At 50.5% G+C, this 20,746-nt stretch overlaps 1 protein-coding gene across 1 annotated transcript in view; it reads left to right on the top strand.

The window, feature by feature from the left end:
- Positions 1-20,746, top strand: part of PTH1R (parathyroid hormone 1 receptor) — a 79,522-nt gene that overhangs the window by 22,169 nt on the left and 36,607 nt on the right. Inside the window, exon 2 of the mRNA XM_085050066.1 lies at positions 14,665-14,770. Coding sequence (XP_084906192.1) covers positions 14,665-14,770 — 106 coding nt within the window. The remainder of the gene's footprint in view (positions 1-14,664; positions 14,771-20,746) is intronic.

The raw sequence follows: 20,746 nt of genomic DNA, 5'->3' as shown, positions 1-20,746 counted from the left end.
GGAAATGGGGATGGGAGTTTTCCATGGGAAAGGATTACTGGGAAGTTTTTTGCAGAGAGCTCCTCCTTGCTTCCCCATCCCCATTCCCAGCTTTTCCAATGGGGAAAGCATCCCAATTCCCCAGGAAAACGCAGCCCGGAGGCAGAGCCAGCTCTCTGCCGGCTTTTGCACTATTTGGGATTGGCCGTAGATGGCAGCAAATGTCTCGGAGCTTCCCGCTGGGTTGGCTACGGCCGGGAAAATTCCTGCAGCCGGGAAAATTCCTGCATCCCACCGCTGGGCAGGGATGAGGACTTTTCCAGAGGGAGAGGAGCAGAGTTGGGATCAGCAGCCACTCCCATCCCGGGATTTCTGGCAGAACAGCTCTGGCACCACTGGCAGCATCTCCTCCAGGCTCCCAAATTCCTGGATGATGGGATGGACCGAGGGAATGTGGAGGGAGCCTTGGGAATGATCCTGGAGATGATCCAGGATTTCCCTCCCACCCGTCCTGAGGGAGAAATCCATCAGGATTTGTAGAATCCCAGAATGGGATGGGATGGGATGGGATGGGATGGGATGGGATGGGATGGGATGGGATGGGAGGGGCAATAAGGATCATCCCAGTCCACAGGCAGGGACACCTTTAAAGTGGAAAAGGGGAGATTTGGTTTGGCCATAAGGAAGAATTTTTTAGGATGAGGGCGGGGAGACCCTGGCACAGATTCCCAGAGCAGCTGAGGCAGTCCCTGGATCCCTGGAAGTGTCCAAGGCCAGGCTGGACAGGGCTTAGAGCAACCTGGGATAGGGAAAAGTGTCCCAGGAAAAAGATGAGCTTCAAGGTCCCTTCCAACCCAAACCAGTCACGGATTCTGTGATTCTATGAAAATTCTGTCCAGCCCCAGCCCTATTTTCCATAGAGGATATTCCCAAGTGCTCAGGAAAAGGAATAACAGAATTATTAGGAATGATCCTTCCCCTCCTCCTGCCCCAGCTGTCATTTTAAGTTCCCCATCTCTGGGAATTTCGGGAAGGCTCCCAGTGCTTCCCAGCCATCCCTCTGTTCAGGGATTATTTAACAGCTGGATTATTTAACACCCCATGCCATGGGCTATTCTCCTACTATCCCAGGTTGCTCCAAATCCTGTCCAACCTGGCCTTGGACACTGCCAGGGATCCAGGAGCAGAAAATCCCAATCCCTTCTCCACCGAGGACAAATCCAGCCCTGCTGTTCCTCCCTTTGCCCTGACTTGCCCAAATCCCTGGGTTTTCTGCCTCCAGCTCTGTGTTGTGCATTTCCTTCACCAGGCTCAGCCCTGTGGCTCTTCTCCAGAGCCTGGAATGCTGATTCCCTGCCCATTCCCATCTCCCTGCAGCCCTTTAATTCTCAGGATCACTCAGGAGTGAGCAGCACTGTGGATTCTCCCATATAATTCCCTCTGGAATCCCAGAGCAGGAACGTTGTGGTTCCATAGGTTTTCTCCTGCAATTAGCAGAGCCTCTGTAATTAGCCCAAGATAGATGGAGCTGGCAAGGAAACTCCTCATCAGTCTAATTCCAAGCTGTTGTAAAACCAGGGGATGGAAAAGGAACAGCATCCATTTGTTTCCATCTGGGAGAAATGCAGGATTCAGGCTGCAGCCAGGATGGATCCTTTGCCTTCCCAGGACATTGGGATCCTAAGGATCCACGCCGTGGTGTCAAACCCAATCCCAAATTTTCCTCATTTGTTTGGCTGCTCCCTTGATTGACTTCTTTCCCTGCTCCTCATCTCATCCCGATTTGGATTCCCAAATGCTCCCCTGTGCTGCAGGGCTGGTTTGATTCCAGGGAATTTGCAGTTGGAAAAGTGCAGGAAAAGGCTCCTGTTCATCCCATGAATTTGTGTCAGAGGAGGGAATTCTGCATCCTAAATGTTCTCCTGAGCTGTAAAGGATTCAGCTTGCCCTGATCCACTGAACTTTGAATTCCTCCCTTTCCCAGCTTCATGGCTCTGCTCTTTTCCAAGGCCTCTTTCCATGGTTGTCACTTCCAGTTGGGATTTTTCTCCCACCAGGAACAGCTGCTTTGGGAGTCGGGAGGCTGCAACTGCAGGGCCCAGTGTCCCATGGAGGTGACATTGTTCCTGCTGGGAATTCTCCCATGGAAAACTGGCCCTGGCTCAGCTGAACTCAGCTGGGCTCTTCCATTCTCGACTCCAAAATCCTGCATTTTAGGAGAGGTGGGAGAAACTCCATCAAAAATGTACGTGGTGTAACTCCCTTCTCTCTCCTCCATCCATGGTAATTTTCCAGCCTCTGACTCCTTAATAAAATCCGGAATCCTGAGGAGTCTTTAATCCATGCAGAATTGGCTTTTTAAGATTTAATTCCCTAAAGAAATTTGATTTATCTCATTTTGTGTTTGTGCACATCTGGGGGCTGGAGGTGGATCATCCTCAAGGTCTCTTTAAACCCTAACAATCCCATGATTTTCCTTTGCAACTCTAACTTTCCAAAAGCTTGGAACACTTTGGAAAACTTGCACCAAATCTGATTTTAGCTCAGGTTTTAAAGCCGGTCAGAGTCTGGAAAATCCCCCAGGAGTGAGGGGAGAGAAAAAGAGCCCTTGGTGACCTTGGAAGCTTAAAGTTCAACCTTGCCCAGGTTTTATTACCCAGGGAGGCATCCAGAGTCCAGGCTGGAGACAAACTGGAATTCTCTGCATCCATTGTTTACTCAGTGACCCGAGCTATTCCGAGATCCAAAAACTCCAGACGGAATTCCCGCCGTTTTTCCAGCACAAAGCCCATTTCTCGCGGATGAGATCCCCGTCTCTTTTTCGGGAGGCATCCAGTCTATTTTCTGGGGGACAGGAGAGGAGTCTGTGCTAAATTTAAGGCCCAGACAGGAGTAAATTCCTCATCCCAAAGTCACGGGTGTGTCCCGGAATTCCCAGTGCTCCCCGGAGCGTTTCTAACTGGGGCACCGGTAACGCGATATCCGCACGTGCCGCGAGTCGGATCCGCCGGGATATTCCTGGATACAAACCCCGGATTGTGGCTGTGGGACTCTCAGGAGGGGTTTCAGTAAGGGATCCTTGCCCGGCTGACGTCAGCGGGCAGCTCGATTTCCAGAGGCCCAAATTCCAGGTTTTTTTCCGCATCTCGGAGGGGTTGGGGGTGCTGGGAGAGTTTGCGTCATTCCCGCTGTGGCAGGGGGTGGAAAATAGCGCCGAGGGCTGGGAAAGAAATGTTTTCCTGCTTTTCCCAGCCGTGGGATGAGGAGCACGAAGGGAAGGTGTCAATGGATGCTGGGTTTTTTCAAGCCCCAAATTGGGCTTGGAAATTCCAAATCAGACCTGGCAATGGGAGGCTTAAATATAATTTTTCCCTTTGGTTTTAAGGTGAAGGAGAGTGGATTTGGATTGGATTGGATTGGATTGGATTGGATTGGATTGGATTGGATTGGATTGGATTGGATTGGATTGGATTGGATTGGAGGAAGGAATTGCTGGCTGGGAGGGTTGGTGAGGGACTAGAATGGAATTCCCAGAGAAGCTGTGGCTGCCCCTGGATCCCTGGGAATGTCCAAGCCCATGTTTGGAGCACCCTGGGATAGTGGAAGATGTCCCTGCCATGGCAGGGATGGAACTGGATGATCCTTAAGATCCCTTCCATCCCAAACCATTCCAGGATTTCCTGATTTCTGACAGCCAATCCACCTTCAGCTGTTGGATTGGATTCCCAGAACATTCCCATTGTTCTGGGAATGTCCAATGGATTGAGGAACACCTCCATGGAATGGTCACCTGGGGGTGGCTGGGAAGGTTCAGCTCAGGGAATTGCACTTCAGCCAAACCCAGGGAGAACAAAGTCTGGTGGGGACAACTTAAATGCCTCTTGTTCCCAAAAATATAACAGGGAATGGTCTTTTCCAGCACAAACCCAGAGCTCCTGGCAGCATCTTTATGGATGTGTCCAAAATTCCCAATCAGGAACAGTCACAATTCAGCATATTCCCTGATGGCAGAGCTGGGAGATTCCCGGAGCCAGGAAAATTTGATTTCCAAGTTTCCCTTTTCTTGTCTTTGGACCAAAAATCCCAGTTCACCTGCGAAGGAAAAATGCAGGAGGCACCTGCCTGGTTGAGGTTTCCGTTCACAGCATTCCCATGTCATCTTGATCCCAGAATCATGGAATTCCAGACTGGTTTGACTCGGAAGGGACCTTAAATCCCATCTCCAACCCCAGGGGCAGGGAACCTTCCACTGTCCCAGGCTGCTCCAAGCCTTATCCTTGGACACTTCCCGGGATCCAGGGCCATCCCATGACCCCTGCTCCAGTCTCACCTTGTCACAGCTCTCTGACATCCTCGTGGTTCCAAGGGAATTTTTTCCCCTCTGTTTCTCATTGACTCCCAGGTGGAGCCTCCAAAGCAGGATGTGAGCACTGTTTGTCGGAATCCCTGCGCCAACCTCATCCCAAAAAAAAACCTCTGTTTTCATCCAGACAAAAACTCATTACCCGTTTTACAGGGCTGTGGATGGGCACTGGGCTTGTTTTGGAATCCAGAGGGAATTTCTGGAAAAGCTTTCAGCTGGAGAGAGCTGGGACAGCGAAACACAGGGAGATATTTTTAGTGTGGAGTTGTTGGTTGGTTTAATTTTTTTTTTTTCCCCCATAAATCATGAGGATCTGCCTTTGTCCGTGCTGAAAAGGTCGCGGGTAGCTGGGAATTTTGGCTGCGCCGGAGGGATCGGCACATCCTTCATCCTGGAAAAAGTGACGGAATTCCAGGTGGGGGGTCCCCATCACCCGCAGGACAACCCGGTGATTAACGAGTGGCTTTTTTAGGGAAAGCAGCAGCAGCAGCCGGAAATAAATCCCAGCTCCGGCCAGGTGATCCGTGATTCCCACCACAAAGCTTGGAAGGAAATCTCGGCTGCAACACTTTTAAGGAGGCTGCGGCTTATCGGGAACATCTGGCTCTGCCTAAGCCGGGCTGTTGGCTTTGGAAAGCCGGAGTTAACTGGGAAAAGCCGGGAATTGGCACTGGGAACGGCAGTTCTGGGAAAAGCCCGTGGAGAGGATGCCGAGGGGCAGGAGGAGGACCAGCGAGTCCCTTCTGGTGGCAGAGCCGCTCCCTGTGAGCTCATCCCGGGCTCCCTTTAGGGCCTCCCAGGGAAAAGAGGCACTTTTAGGGAATGATTCACGGCCCTGTTTACGTGTCTGGCTGAGGAGGAGATAAATCATCCCTGGCGCTCCGAGAAAGCAAACCCTGCCTGGATCCGCTCGGGGTTCCAGTCCGGATCAAACTCCTCTCACTGCAGGGCAAGGGTTGGGTTTCTCCCGTGCTCAGGGATAATCTGGGATGAAGGAATGGGGCAGCCATGGTGCTGCTCCGGAGCCAGAGGGGTTCCCCAGCCAGAGCTCAGCCCAGCAGGGATACAAATCCCAGCTATTTTTGGCAGATCTGGGCTGGCATGGACACAGCCCGAGGTGCTCAGTTCCAGGGAGATGTGCACAGATCAGCTGGATCCTCCCAAAATGGGGTTTTAAAAAGGCTTGTGGTGATTTAGACTTGTCTGATTTTTTTTTTTGTTTTTAATATGGTTCCAAAAGGAAAGGGAAGGGAATACAGGAAGGGTTAGATGGGATATTGGGAAGGAATTTCTGGATGTGAGAGCGAGGAGGGGCTGGGATGGAATTCCCAGAGAAGCTGTGGCTGCCCCTGGATCCCTGGCAGTGTCCAAGGCCAAGCTGGACAGGGCTTGGAGCAGCCTGGGACAGTGGAAGGTGTCCCTGCCCATGGCAGGAGGTGGCACTGGATGATCCTTGAGGTTCCTTCCATCCCAAACCACTCCATGATTCCATGATTCAGCAGTAGGATGTGTTATTTCTTCTGCTCACCTCCCTCACCCCACTCCTTCATTCCATGCTTTCCATGGAGGTCTGTCTAAGCCTGGCTTTCCCTGTGTTTATGGATAGTCTGGAGCAGCAGTGTCCCCTGGATTTTGGGTCACTGATGGATCAGCATTGACTCACGGAGCAAAGGCATCACCACCTTGTGTCCCACAGGGAGAGATCCAGGGGATTTTCCAACAAATCCAGCAAGGAGACAAAAACAAGAAACCTTCAGGGATTGACCAGGCTGAGGAATTTGTTGTTCCAAGAGAGGGACAGAAAGCAAGAGCTGGAGTCAGACTGAAGGGACTGGGAATCTGAAGGGACAGGAGTGTCCAAGTCCAGGTTGGACAGGGCTTGGAGAATCCTGGGATAATGGGAGGTGTCCCTGCCTGTGGCAGGGGTGGGATGGGATGATCCTCGAGCTGCCTTCCAACCCAATCCACTCTGGGATTCTGGGATTCTAAATAATCCCAGGATTACAACTGCAAAAAGTGGGTTGGAGGAGAAGGAAGGGAATTTGGGCTGCAGGGAATGGTCAGCCTCAGCCTGGAGGTTTTTAAGGATGGAAGGCTGGGAATCACCTCTTGGAACTGGGGATTCCAGAAGCTCATCCCAAGTTCCCTCACCCTGATCCAGTGGAGAATGTCCGTGCTCATTGCAGGGAGTTTGGAATCGATGGCATTTAAAAGGAAGGGATTTAAAAGTCCCTTCCAACCCAACCCATTTGACAATTCCATGATCTCCCAGGCAGTGCTGGATGTTTGGATTCTCCAGCACAAACCCTCAGCACCTTTTCCAAATGTGATTCCCTGTGTGGAGTTGGAAAACCTCCTGCCCTGGATCAGATCCGTAACCAGGAGGCTCCAGGGAACATCCCAGGTGACATCCAGCCCAGGAGGTAACTCCTCCCACTCTGGAAATCCCTCTTTTCCAACTGAATCCCAGATTTCCGGGATGTGGAGCTCATTGGTGTAAACACATGAGTACAGCCTCACCCCACTGTGGCATCTCCCCATCCCAAGGACAATTCCCTTTCCAAATCCCTGCTGGAATTTGTGACCTCTGACCCCCAGGATGCACCCTCAGTGCCCAGCATGGCATCTCTCCATCCCAAGGGACAATTCCAAGTCCCTGCTGGAATATTTCCCCTGTGGCCCTCAGGATGCACCCGGAGTCCCGAGGGACAATTCCCTTCCCAAATCCCTGCCAGAATTTGTCACCTGTGACCCCCAGGATGCACCCTCAGTGCCCAGCATGGCATTGTGGCATCTCCCCATCCCAAGGGACAATTCTCTGCCCAAATCCCTGCCAGAATTTGTCACCTCTGACCCCCAGGATTTGCCCTCAGTGCCCAGCATGTCCCGAGTGGCTGATCCATGGATGATCCCGAGGGAGCAGCTGTTGGCACCGGGAGCTCTCCGAGGTTTCCCTGCTCCTCCTGCGGCTGCTGGCACAGCGGGAGCAGCGGGAATGTGGCACGGAGCCCACGGCTGCCCCCAGCCTTGGCACGGCATTCCCAGGGCATGGATTCCTCCTCTCCCCGCAGTCCAGTCCCACCGGCAGACGTGACCTGGCAGGAGTCAATCCCAAATCCCTGCTGGGCTGTGGGATTGACCATTCCGGCAGAAATATCTCGGGAACATCCCCAAACCCCTTTAGGGACATCAAGGATGGGAAGGAAGGGTTTTGCTCCCTTTTTGCTCCCAGATAAATTTCTCCAGATGGGAGGGAAGAAGGGAGAGCTGATCCTGGTCTGTGCCTCTGGAAAAGGGAATTGCTGGGATTAGGGTGCAGCTGGGAGAGCAAATGCTCCAGGGAAAGGAGCAGGTTAGCCTGACCTGAAGGATTTGTGGTATCCCAGGGAAGGAGTGCCAGGATTTTGCCTCTCTCCCGAAATTCCTGGGCTGCCTGAGGCCAAGGAGCAATGCTGTGTTGATTCCCAGTCAGGGCTGCTGGAAGGTGAGGAGTTGGTGTTTTGGGAGGAAAAAAAACAGGAAAATCGGGGGGAAAATGGGGAAAAAAGGAATCAATCCCAGCATGACCTGGAGCAGCTGAATTGGGATTTCAGTCAAATCTTTGGATGATTTTCCAATAGGAATGCTGGAATCTGGGAGAAAGAGCTCTTTGCCCATTCCTGATGCAAGCAGAGCTCCCCCTGACCCCAGGGAAGAGAATTTCCTGCTTCTCCAGCTCGCTGCTCCCAAATCCATCTGTTCCTCCCATCCCTGCACAAAAAAATTCGGGATAATCCAAAGGGATAAGGCAGGGAAAGGGAAGAAGCTTTACTGAGCCTGGGGGGAAACTGAGGCAGGAAGGCTGGATTTGCTTTTCACATTCCCAGACAGAATTCCCTAGGGAGCTTGGAGTCACTAAGGTGTGGAGGGGCCCTGTGGGAATATGTGGAGTTCACTAAGATAAGATCACTGGGAATCCCCAGATGAATTCCCAGTTTTGCCTCCTGAGGAATATTCCTGGTTTTTTTCCTGGAACAGGGAGGTGAAACCAAGCCAGATAAATCAGTGAAACCTAAATCCCAGAATCCCAGAATGGTTTGGGTTGGAAGGATCCTTAAGGATCATCCAGTTCCACCAGAAATTGGGATTGTTCCTCACTTTTGTGGTCAATAGACTGAGGAAAACCGAGATTTTCGCTCTAAATTCCTGGAATTTCATGATGTTGGAATCAGCATTTTAATGCCTCTTTCCCAAGCGCTGTAGGAAAAGCTTGGATTGGCTGGATCTGGGAGAAAACCGAAGGGATTAGGAAGTGTGGGGTTGGAAAAGAGCCACAACATTGGGGATTTTTACAGATGATCTGAATTTTGTGCAATTTTGAGCCTCTAAAGCCAGCTGAGGTGGGACAGTGGTGCATAAATTATTGATGTTAATGAACTGAAACCAGCAGAATCAGCCAGAATTCCTACAAAATAATCGGGAATTAATTTTTCCCGCTGGTGTCAACTCCCCACCTTTCCCATGAATTGCTGTCTTAATTAACTTCCAATTAACAACCCCACGGAATCCTTCATTCTTCAGCATGCATTGAGAGAAAAAGGGAGAGAATCCCATTTTTAGGGAGTTGGGAGAGCTGGGAAATGCTGTTGGCATCCTCCTCCTGAGCACATTCCCACTGGGAATATCCTGCTTTATATCCCACGGCTCTTCTGCTGCCGGGCTGAGGAATAAAACCCCAAAATGGGCTTTTTTTTAGGGATTTAATCTCCTGGTTTGATAGAGATTTTCGTCCTGCACCGCTCATTGGTGGGAGGAAATCCAGGGAACACGTGTCAGGATGCATTAAGGAATTCTGGTGCATCCCAGCTGTTCGCAGACCTCGTGAGTCAAAGGCAGAACTCCAAATCCCAGAAATTCCTAGAAAGGCTTTAAAAAGAAATAATAAATCCCTGCCTGAAGGAGATTGATTCAGCCAGGAAAGGAAACTGAAAAAGGGAATCAGGCTGGAGAGGGCAGGGAAGGAGTTGGATTTTCCCACGGAGAATCAAGGAAAATCCATTCCTTCAGGAATGCTCTGTCCAAGGGCATCCATCACATATCCAGAGCAGATTTTCCAAAAAAAATTTCGGGATCACAGGGCTGGAGTCCTTGTACCTGTGCTTGGATGATCCCAATCCTGCATTGGATGTGGAAAATCCACGTGGGAAGGACAGGGAGCAGCCAGGCTGGGAATCACTGGGAATAACCCAGAGGTCATTCCAGCCTCTGGAGCAGCAGATCAGCATCCTGGATCCTGCTGTGATTCCAGCTGCTCTGGAAAAGCTGTGGTTTGGGGGATGTGGTCAAGGGATTAAGGCAAAACCACCGACTGAGTTTACCCTCTGGAAAGCTGGGAAAAACAGGAATGAGGCAGAGCAGCTTGGGCAGGAATCCTTCAGTGCTTCCCACTGCTCCATCGGGATCCATCCAGCTCTTCCTTCCCCTCACATCAACACTTTTCCTGCTTTTTCTTCAACCCCTTTCCATCGGGTGCCCCTTGGCTCTCCTTTCCTCCTCATGGATTGTCCCATCCCGGGATCCAGAAGCTGGGATTTTAAAAGGAATGTGACATCTCCTCAGTCTGATTCCCAAATCCACCGTGGATGATGGGATGAGGGAAAGCCAGACCAGCATCACCTGTTTGAATTTCACCTGTCTGAACTCCCAGTCCTGAATTCCTGCCATTCCTGCCCATCTCAGATATCTGGGAGGAGTTGGTCCATCATGGAGCACAGCAGATTCCCACCAATCCCACCCAAGCTGCAGATCTAGGAGCAAAATGGGCTTTGAATCCAGTTTTCCGTGCCTTTTCCATGGGCCAGCCACAGCTTCTCTGGGAAATCCATGCCAGTGCCTCCCCACCCTCCTAGCCAGGAATTCCTTCCCAATATCCCCCTGAAATCTTCCTTCCATCAGCTTAAATCCACTCCTCCTTATCCCATATCCTTGCAAATAATCTTCCTTCACTTTGGAGAAATTCCTGGAAAAGCACCGTAAATATCACTTCTCCCGAATAAAGGGAATGTGCTGGCTGGAAATCATGGATTCCCAGTCCCTGGCAGTGTCCAAGGCCAGGCTGGACAGGGCTTGGAGCAACCTGGGATAAGGAAAGCTGTCCCAGCCCATGGAATGGCATGGAACTGTTGGAGCTTTAAGGTCCTTCCCACCCAAACCATTCCCGAATTGGGATATTTTCCCTCTTCCCTTCTCTCTCCTTCACCCCCTTTCCCCTTCCCAGCCATCCCCCAGTGTTCTCCCAGCAGATCCCAGCATTCCCTGCCTCGGGCCCACGGAGTTCCCTCAGTCCCAAGAAATCTGTTTGCCCGGAGCTGCTTTTTGAGCCTCAGCCAGGCGAGGCGCACAAGAAGGACCCTGTTATTCCCGAAAATGAGGCCCATAAACAAGGATGAATGTGACCTCCCCGGGGACTTTTGGGGTTTGCTTTCGTGGCTGGGACATCAGCCAGGGAATGGAAATTCCAGAGAACATCCTCATCCTACCCCACGGGCTCCGGAGGGGCAAGGAAAGGGGGAAAAGGGATCTGAGTGGATTTTACAGCCTCAGGATAAAGTTGTTGTTTTCCCATTCCTTCCTCATTTCTGCTTCCTCTGGACAAGGAGGGGAAACAACATTCCCAGGTCTTTTCCCCGTGAGGAACTTTTATTTTCCAGCAGACAAAAATGGAAGAGGGTTTTTTTTTCCCCTGGGAAGAGGGGAGTGGGTAATTGAGAAAGAGGAGCAGGTGGGATTTGATTGGAAAAGTGGGAAACTCAGGGAGGATCCTCCATCCCTTCCAGGGAATCCTGGGATGGCAGGGATGAAGGGAAAACTGCACCTGTGGAGTTTCCACTTCCCTGCATCCCCAGGGATGAAGTTATTCCTTGGATAAACTGAATGCCGAGGAGCTCGGCGCAGGAATTTCTGCTGAGGAAATTTAGGGGAAGCTGATTTAAAGGGATTTGCTGGCAGCTTTTAGAGGGATTTTTAGAGGGATTAAGAGCTCCGGGGACAGGATAACCTCGACCTCTTCCTCCAGAACAGCTGGATTTGGGAGCTGGACTTGTCTGGGACAATTTCTGCCTTTCCTTGGTTGCTCCTCTTGCTCCCAGAGTTCCCATCAGCAAAAATTCCTCCTGAAAAATCCTCTCCGAGCTCCTGAGTGGCCAATTAATGGGTAAAAAAGGGGGTGGGGCAAAGAAAAAATCCCAAAAAAGGGCTGATCCAATTGATTTCAGGTGCTGGTTTGAGGATGGAATAAATCCCAGCTGCTCTGGGGAGTGAAATGCTCAGGAATTCTGAGGGAATAACTCAGGTTGGTGAATCCCATCCTGGATGTTCCCAGTTAGCCTCCAAGACAGGGATTATTGGGAAAAATATGTGAAATATTTATTCCTTTCTGTTGAGTAATAAGGGTCTGGAGGATGAGAGATTTTTTGGGATAAAAGGGGAGAGAAATGTTGAATATGTGAATTTTGTGGAGCTTTTGGCTCTGGGATTTACTGGGACGAAAACTTTCAGTGCTTTTATCTCTTTTTCACTGTCCTGAGCAGAAAGCACTGAAATTCATGGAATAAATGATACTAAACTGGGGCAAACTCGGAATAGAAATGGGACTTTTGGTGTTCTGAGCATGGCACAGGGGGGTTATGGCCTTGAGAGGACAGAAAATCCATGGATATTGATGAAAAAAAATCCCTTTTGGCCAATTTTCTCTCCTAGCTGAATTCCAGGAGGTGCCAGTTTAGGAAAAGAGGAGACACTTGATGGGTGAGCAGCACTTTGGGATATTCCTGCCCCTGGAATCCATCCAGGCTCCAAATTTTATCTGAATTTATTTTGAATTGATCTGAAAACCTTCTGGATTTGTGCTTTTTTCATTTGCCTGATCCTGGTTTGGATCCTCTGGTGGGATTTGCTGGGAATTTCATCCCTGTTTATTCCATCTAAAATCCTGCAAATTAGGGATTAATTATCCTACTTTATCCTACAGACAGCTCATCCTGGGGATCTCCATATTCCCCAAAACTGGCACAAACAATCCCTAATTATTTTACCAAGGCAATCCCCCAGCATTTTTTGGGATCAGATCATTTTTCCAATGGAAAGCTTTTCCCAGCCAGAGCCAAATGTGTCTGGGGTCAGGAAGGCATCAGAAGGGAAATATTCCCATGGATTTCTTTCACCTTGGATAGCCAGGCTGGAAAAAGGAGTAGGGGAAAAATGTGCCTTAAAATCGGGAGATTCAGCAGGAAAATCCTAGGAAAATTTGGTGTTAAGGAGTTTAAAATTCCTCCAGCAGCTGGCAGATCCAAAGGGGCTCAGGGCTTTCCAGCTCTGGGTGTTTTGATCCCAAATCAGAGCCACTCCAGTGTTGGATAATCCTCAATCCTGGGGATTTTTCAGCCCCGTGGAGGCACTGAAATGTCCCCACAAGGGGTTGGAACAGAGGGAATGACAACTTCCAAACCTCCAGCTCCCAGTTTTCCCTGGATGTTTCATGGGAATTATCCAGCACCATTCCATAGTTTTCCTAAAAGCCTCTTGATGAATTCAAATCCCAAAATTTAGGGAGAATCTCTGTTTTAATCCATGAATATATTTACATCCACATTTCGCCCTCTTTGACCAAGGGGAACCCCACAAAGACAGGTCCTAAATGGATTTTGTTATCATTTAAACCTTTTTTTTTTTTTTTTTTTTTTGTATCATTTAAAACTTTTTTCAGGGGGGAAAAGAGAGGATGAGGAGTGGGTTTTATTGGAATTTTTTATTTTTTGGGGGGGAAAAGGGAAGGATGCAGAGTGGGTTTTGTTGGAAGTTTTTCTTTTTTGGAGGGGAAAGGAGAGGATGAGGAGTAGATTTTGGTGGATTTTTTTTTTTTTTGATCAATCAAATTTGGGGAATTCAACCTGAGCTGAGCTGAGTGGCTCTCCAGCACTTGGAAATTTTCCCTCAGCTTTCCTGGGAATTAAAAGGTGTTTTCCATGCATCCCTTCAAGCACAGCCAGGGGAGCTGAAGGCTGAGCTTGGGATGAATCCCTCAGAATTCCTGAGGTCTCATCCCTCCAAATCCAGCCTAACTCCTCCCGTGCTGTACAAACCCAGCCGCCAGCAGGAGCTGACCCCGAGCTCTTCTGTTCCCAATCCAAGCTGCAATGAGGGATGGTGCCTGAAACACGGACAGGCCAAACATCTGGGAAGGGCTGGAATTGTTCCCATTAACGTGGACGCGGTTTGGAAGCAGCTCCCACTTCTGAAGGGTTTGCAGCCTGGATTTCTTCCAAGGACATGGAAAACCAACTCCTGTTTTACTCCCAAGGCCTTATCAGATTTAATTCCGCAGCTGCCTGTCCGCGGCTCCCGCTGGGAAATCGAATCCCGGCTTTTTTGGGAGCTGGGATTCATTAACCCTCGTTAAGTCGTTTGGAGGGAGGTTTTGCTGGGAGTTAATTGGGCCTCAGCTGGTTCCTGTTAGGGGCTTGGCAAAGGGAATGGATTGGGAAGGAGGGAAGGGAGCTGAGTTGGGGATGGGGATGGCTTGGGGAGTGAGGGGAAATCATGGAATGGGTTGGGTTGGAAGGGAACTTTGGGACCATCCCATTCCAACCCCATTCCACAGGCAGGGATATCTCCCACAATCCCAGGCTGCTCCAAGCCCTGTCCAGCCTGGCCTTGGACACTGCCAGGGATCCAGGGGCAGCCACAGCTTCTCTGGGAATTCCAGCCCAGCCAGGAATTCCTTCCCAATATCCCATCCATCCCTGCCCTCTGGCAGTGGGAAGCCATTCCCTGTGTCCTGTCCCTCCATGCCTTGTCCCCAGTCCCTCTCCAGCTCTCCTGGAGCCCCTTCAGGCCCTGGCAGGAGCTCTGAGTTTTCCTGGATCAGATGGGAGGGAGATGCCTTCCTACATTCCCGGGATTTATACAGGATTTTATGGAGTTTGATGCCATGGGAATGAAGATCTCCATGCAGAGGTGGAAGAAGCAAACAGGTTACAATTCCTTAGAGGAAAGGAGTCCTTGGTACTAAATTATTCACCAGGAATTTTTTCCTCCTGTCTAGCAGCCTCATCCCTGCAATCTGAGATGCTCCATCCCAAAATTCCTGCTTTTCCATGTCCATAGGCACAATGGAAGCAGTCCCAGCCCGTGCTTCCTTCCCCATATCCATGGATGATCATTCCATGGAGCAGCTGCTCCTTGGGACACAACCACAGAGAAAACTGGGATTCTCAGGGCGAGGACCTGACTGATGCAAAGGAAATTTGGGAATTCCGGGGTCACCTCTCTGTCCCGTCCCACAGGTGGATGCCGACGATGTCATCACCAAGGAGGAGCAGATCTTCCTCCTGCTGAAGGCCAAGGCCAAGTGCGAGCGCCACCTGAAAGCCAAGGTGCCCAAGGTGCACGGTGAGTGTTCCCGAATCCCGGGAACTGCAGCCGGGATTCCCTGCTCCAGCCAGCCTTGCCCTTCAGCCTCTCACACGGAGCAGGGAGGGAGGGAGGCAGCTGGAGGATCCCAAAGCATTGGTTTTTCAGGATAAACCACAGGGAGGTTTCAGCATGAGGTGGTGGAAAGCAAAGTTGGCACAGAGTTGGTCTCCTGCCCCGGAATTCCAAATGCCAAGGGTTTGGGAGGACGTGGAAGTTGTGGAATTAGAGCCCTTATTGTTACAGACAATGCACAGGAGAGAGCATCAAGCACCAGCTCTCTCGGGAATTCCAGGGAATTCCAGAATGGTTTGGGTTGGAAGGAACCTTAAAGATCCCATTCCATCCCTGCCATGGCAGAGACACCTCCCACCATCCCAGGCTGTTGCCAGGCCTCAGACACTGCCAGGGATCCAGGGGCAGCCACAGCTTCTCTGGGAATTCCATCCCAGCCAGGAATTCCTTCCCAATATCCCATCCATCCCTGCCCTCTGGCAGTGAGAAGCCATTCCCTGTGTCCTGCCCTCCATCCCTTGTCCCCAGTCCCTCTGCAGCTCTCCTGGAGCCCCTTCAGGCCCTGGCAGGAGCTCTGAGCTCTCCCTGGATCCTTCCCTTCTCCAGGTGAACATTCCCAGCTCTCCCAGCCTGGCTCCAGCCCTGCAGCAGCTCCTGGCCTCCTCTGGACTCATTCCAGATGAGAGCCACTAATCCAAATCCCAAAAATCCTTTGCAAGCAGCACTAAGGAAAACAACCAATCCCTCCAGACCTTTCTCCTAAGCCCACTCTCTCCTCAGAAGAGCCCAAGCTCAGCTGAGCCCCTTTTTCCCACTCCCTTTCTATTTTGGGCTGGAAAATCCCTGTGGCTGTGGGGCAGGAGGAGGAGGAGGAAGGAGCAAATCTCTCATGTGGGGAGCAAAGTCCTCACTCCCTGCTGCTTCCTTCCCTCACATTCCCAAGTGCTAATTCCCAGCGATTTGAGGGATCCTTCACCCCCTGGGGTGGGTGTCCTATCCCAATTCCCTCTATTTCCAAAAAAACTGGGACAAGCCAGAATATTCCCGCACCTCAGCTCTCTCTTCCCTCAGGGATCGCAGTGGGAAAACCGGGAAAGACTCCCAAGTGCAGCTTTGCCACCTGCCCACCTGGCGCCTGCTGGGAACGCCGGGAAGGAGCCGTAAAACCCCAGCTTCCCTTTGATTCCCAGCCTCCTGTTTTCCATCAGGAAACCTCAAGCCACATCCTCTGCTGCTCCTTTGTCCCCTCGCCCCGTGCCCAATTAACACCTCGTTAATGAGCACATGTGCGAAAGCATTTCCTGCTGCTGTCTCACGCCACCTGGTCCTGCTCCCAACCCCCTTATCCAGCTTTTCTGAGGCAGGATTTGGGATCGATCCTCATTCCCTGTGGGCAGGGATGGGATTGACAGCTGGATTTTGGGATCTTTCCCATGGGCAGAGCAAAGGAAGCAAATCCTGGGATTTGTAGGTCATGGTTTGGGATCTCATTCTGGGACTGGAACAGAAAAATCCCAATCTGGGGTCCATGTTTCATCCCATGGACACAAATCCTGCCTTTGGGAAAAGTCCTGAGCTCCTCAGGCTCCCATCCCATACAGCAAATCCAATCCCAAACAGTCCAAGAGGAGGAATCACCTGGATTTCAAGGCTTTAAAGACTCCAAGCCATCATTAGCAGAAGGTAATTAGATCCAATTAATCTGCACTAATCCAAAGGCAAAATTAATTCCCACTTAACCTTTCCCAAAGAATATGGGGGTTTTTAGGATTAACTCCCTGAAATTCCCTCTAGGAGTTCCCAAACAAGGCAGGGAGTTCCCAGACCGTCCCTGAGTTTGTGGTTTTCAATGTGGCAGAGGGTTTTCAATATGGAAAACGTTAGGGAATTCCATCCATGGATTTTGAGATTTCAGCCCTTGGACACAAGCAAAGTGGTTGAGTCCAGTCCTTTCCTCCTTGGAATACATGGAATTTGGGACGTGGTGTCTGTTTTGGTGCTCAGGGACATCCAGATCCTTGCCTTCCTCATCCAAAGGGAGGATCTCATCCCATTACCTCTTCCCTCACTACAGATTCCATTAAAAAATCTGAGAAAGGCAGCAATCTTCACAATTGCCATTCTGCAGCCCCTACATGCAGATAGGATTTAAAAGGAAAAATTTAGGAGGAAAAGCAGGGTGGATTTGGAGCAAAACAAATCCTGGGTGTTGTTTTCCATGGGCAAATCTCTGCTGGGTTTGTCATTCCGAAGAAGGAAAAAGGATGAGCCCACAAGGAGGCAGCAGTTTTGGGGTAAATCCTCAGGAAAACACATCCCACAGTTATCCAAGGATGAGATTTCTCCAGCCTTTCTTGAGGAGTTTCAGCTCTGCTGGAAGGAATGTGCCTGGAGAGCCAGAATCCCTCTGGGATCATCCTGGAATTACTCCAGTCGAGGGTCAGCCCTGCCAACAGCCCAGTGGTGTTGGATGGTTGGGAAAGGAGAAAGTTCCTACTCAAAATTCCAGACCCAAGGCAGCAAGGAGCGAAAGGGGATTTCTCCAGGGGAATTTTTCCCACAGGGGTCACAGGCCAAGAGTCTTTGACCCCGTTCTGGACAGTGGGAACATGTCCTGGCTGCCAGGGCTGATATTCCAAAGGGAAGTCTTGGGAAATGAAAAGGTTAAAACCCTCTGAAATTCCAAACTTTCTTCAGTATCTCTTTATGTGTAAAAACTCCACATTCCCTTTTTTCCCCTTCTAAAAGTGTTAAGTTTCAGTTTAATGGGAGGATGAGCTCCCTCCTCTCCCCCTGCATGGCTCACAGAGATCCCCTGGCCACCTCCCAGGTGTCCCTGAGCCCCAGATCCTGATCCATGTGGCTCCCACATGGATCTGAGCCACTCCAGGAGCCTCCAAAGAGCCCAGTCAGGATCCGTGCGTCATCTCCACCTTTGGCTGAGGCGCTGAGGGCTGCAGACCCAAAATATGAAACCAAAAAAACCCCAAAACCCTTCCCCCACAAGCATTTGGTTTCCTTCTTTTCTCTCCTTTTTTCTTTCTTTTTTTTTTTTTTTTTTTCCCTTAAATTTAGTCTCCAGATGAAAGGCTTTGGGAAAGAACAGGAAACCTGAAAATTTCTCTTCTCCCTACACAAATATTCCATCCCAGCCCTGGTGAGCAGCTGATGCCACCCCAAAGTTAAACCTGGAAGGGGATGAAGTGAAACTCCCAGCCCAGAGCCATAAGACCTGACTTTTTTCTAATTTTTTTTTTTTTTTTTTTAATCCATGAATTAAAAGCTTGTCTTTCCCTGGTTTGGAAAAGGAGATGGGACATTTTGTGGGGAAAGAAGAGGGATTTTTGCACAACCCTGCCATTAGCAAGGGCCGTGGGCAACCCTTTCTCTGGGCCTGAGGTGTTGCAGCTCCAAACTGAGTTGTTTTTTTAATAAATAAACCTATTTTCCTGGGAAAGGTGTTATTTTTAGTTGGGAATCTGGCTCTGTTTACCTGGGTTGTGCATCCCAGTTTGGCTTCATTGTCCCTAAAGGACCCAGAGCAGATTCCAGGCTCTCGCTGCACTTCAGGAACCCCAAAAGTGGCTCCTGGTTCCCTCTCCAGAGACTCCATCACCATTCCCTGATGCCAGGATCTCCCAGGGGTTGGGAGTAGCCTCAGGTGCCTCCAAAATTTAGGGAGAAAAAGGCATCCAAAGCCCTGAACACCCCAGCCCTCCATAAATCCATATTTTTTTCCAGCTATTTCCAGCTCCTTCCAGTTCCTATTCTCAGTAATTTTGGCTCAACAGTGCAGATTTGGCCCAAATTCCACGAAAAAACCAACCTCATCCCTCATGAACATATTCCCTGGGAAAGCTGTCACTGCCTCAGTGTGGGGAGTCAACATGGACCAGGAGACCTCTGAGGATGGAATTATAGACCAGGAGATCTTTTAGGATGGAATTATGGACCAGGAGACCTTTGAGGATGGAATTATGGACCAGAAGATCTTGGAGGTTGGAATCACAGCCCAGACTGTTCCTCTGGAAGGCGTGTGAGGAATTTTGGAGCCATGGATATGAAGCAGGATGGACTTGAAGGAGCTAAAAACAGAATGTGGCCTCTAATTGCAAAGTTTTATGGCCAAGGACTCCCAGGCCCACTGAGAAATGTCCGTGGAGCAGCCAAATAGGGCTTGGAATGCAGGGGAGGAATGGATCTTGGGAATGATGAGAGGCATGGGTGGTCCATGGTGTGGAGTTGTGAAGGAACACAGAAAAAGGGTGGAAAACATTCCAAAGGGTGGCTGAACTGCAGTGCTGGATATCAAGCTGATTTTAAGGATTGCTGTGAGTGATGTTATCCCATTCAGAGGGAGGCTGGAGGGCTTGGAATGAGGAAGGAATGGGATGTGCCAGCAGGGGCAGCTTGGGGTTTCTGCTGAAGGTTGTGTTTCTGCTCCTGTGTTGGGAAGGAATATTCCAGAACCTTCTGGATGCAATCCTGACCTCTGGGATGGCCTTGCTGGGCGTGACCCCACTCCTCATCCTCCCTTTATCCTGGAACTGTATCCACACACAGCCAGCTCAGCCTCACCCTATGGATCCATACATGCCAAACGCACCCCTCGCCCTTCCCTGCCCTCAGAGCCAGCTGTGAAATCCATCTGCCACCCCAAACCCAATTCCTGCCCCTCCAAGCCCCCATTCCTGCCCCTCCCTGTCCCAAAACAGTTTCTCCCTCCCATCCCAAAATTATTTCTCCTCCTCCTATCCCAAAACAATATCTCCCCCTTTGTATCCCAAAACGTTTCCTCTCTCTCCCTATCCCAAAACAATTCCTCCCACTTCTTGTCCCAAAATTATTTCTCCCCCTTCCTGTCCCAAGATTATTTCTCCCCCTTCCTGTCCCAAGATTATTTCTCCCCCTTCCTGTCCCAAAATTATTTCTCCCCCTTCCTGTCCCAAAATAATAATTTCTTGCCCTCCTATCCCAAAGCATTATCTCCCCCTTTCTATCCCAAAATGATTCCTCTCTCTCCCTATCCCAAAACAATTTCTCCTTCTCCCTGTCCCAAAATAATTCCTCCCCCTTCTTGTCCCAAAATTATTTCTCCCCCTCCTAGACCAAAACAATATCTCCTCCTCCCTACCCAAAAGTATTTCTTCCCCTTCCTATCCCAAAACAATTCCTTCCTATCCCAAACCAATTCCTCCCTCTCCCCACCCCAAAACCATTCCTCCCCCTTCCCCTCCCCAAACTCTGCCTCACTTTCCTGCTCTCTCCTCCCCTCCTGCTCCCAACGCCCCAAACGTCCTTCCCGTAACGGGGTGACCACAATGGCAGAGCGTGTTCCAGCTGTGGTCTCCCGGCTGCCGGAACGAGCCGGCCTGATTTATATTCCGTGCCCCTGGATAAACACCTCCAGCTCGTGGTTGCGTTTGTGCAGCTGCCAAGGAGCCTCGCAGATGGCTGGAATGTGTTCTCCACATGCAAAGTGTCCCGTTCCGGCTGCAGCGGGAATTGGGGATGGGGGGGAAGGAAAGGAGGAGGAAGGGAATGGGAAAGGGGGATGGGAAAGGAGCGGGAAGGAGGGAATAATGTTCCATGCACCCTGAGCAGGGATGGCCCAAACTGGTGCCTTCTTTCCTCTTTCCCATCAAAGCGACCTGTGGGATGCTGTGAATTCCCACCTGGCTCAGGTGGGGACAGCCCCTTCCCAAAGAAATCTGGGATTGGGCTTCCTGCCTTCCAAAGGGAAATCCCGCAGCAGCGAGAGCAGAGAGAGCGTTTGCTTGTTCCCATCTTGGAATGGCTGCGATTTCCATGCCGTGAGATTCCAGCCTTCAGGGGGGAAGGATTGATCCGAGGGATGTCCTGGTGGACAAGGAGCTGTCCGTGAGCCAGGGGCAAGAGGCCATGGGATCCAGGAGAGGTCCCGTGTTTCCCTTCAAGACT

This window comes from Lichenostomus cassidix, chromosome 2 (assembly GCF_008360975.1).
Source record: "Lichenostomus cassidix isolate B80296 chromosome 2, HeHo_3.0, whole genome shotgun sequence".
Lineage (NCBI taxonomy): Eukaryota > Metazoa > Chordata > Aves > Passeriformes > Meliphagidae > Lichenostomus > Lichenostomus cassidix.
Note: the sequence above shows the minus strand (reverse complement) of the source record. Positions and strands in the feature narration are given on the sequence as shown.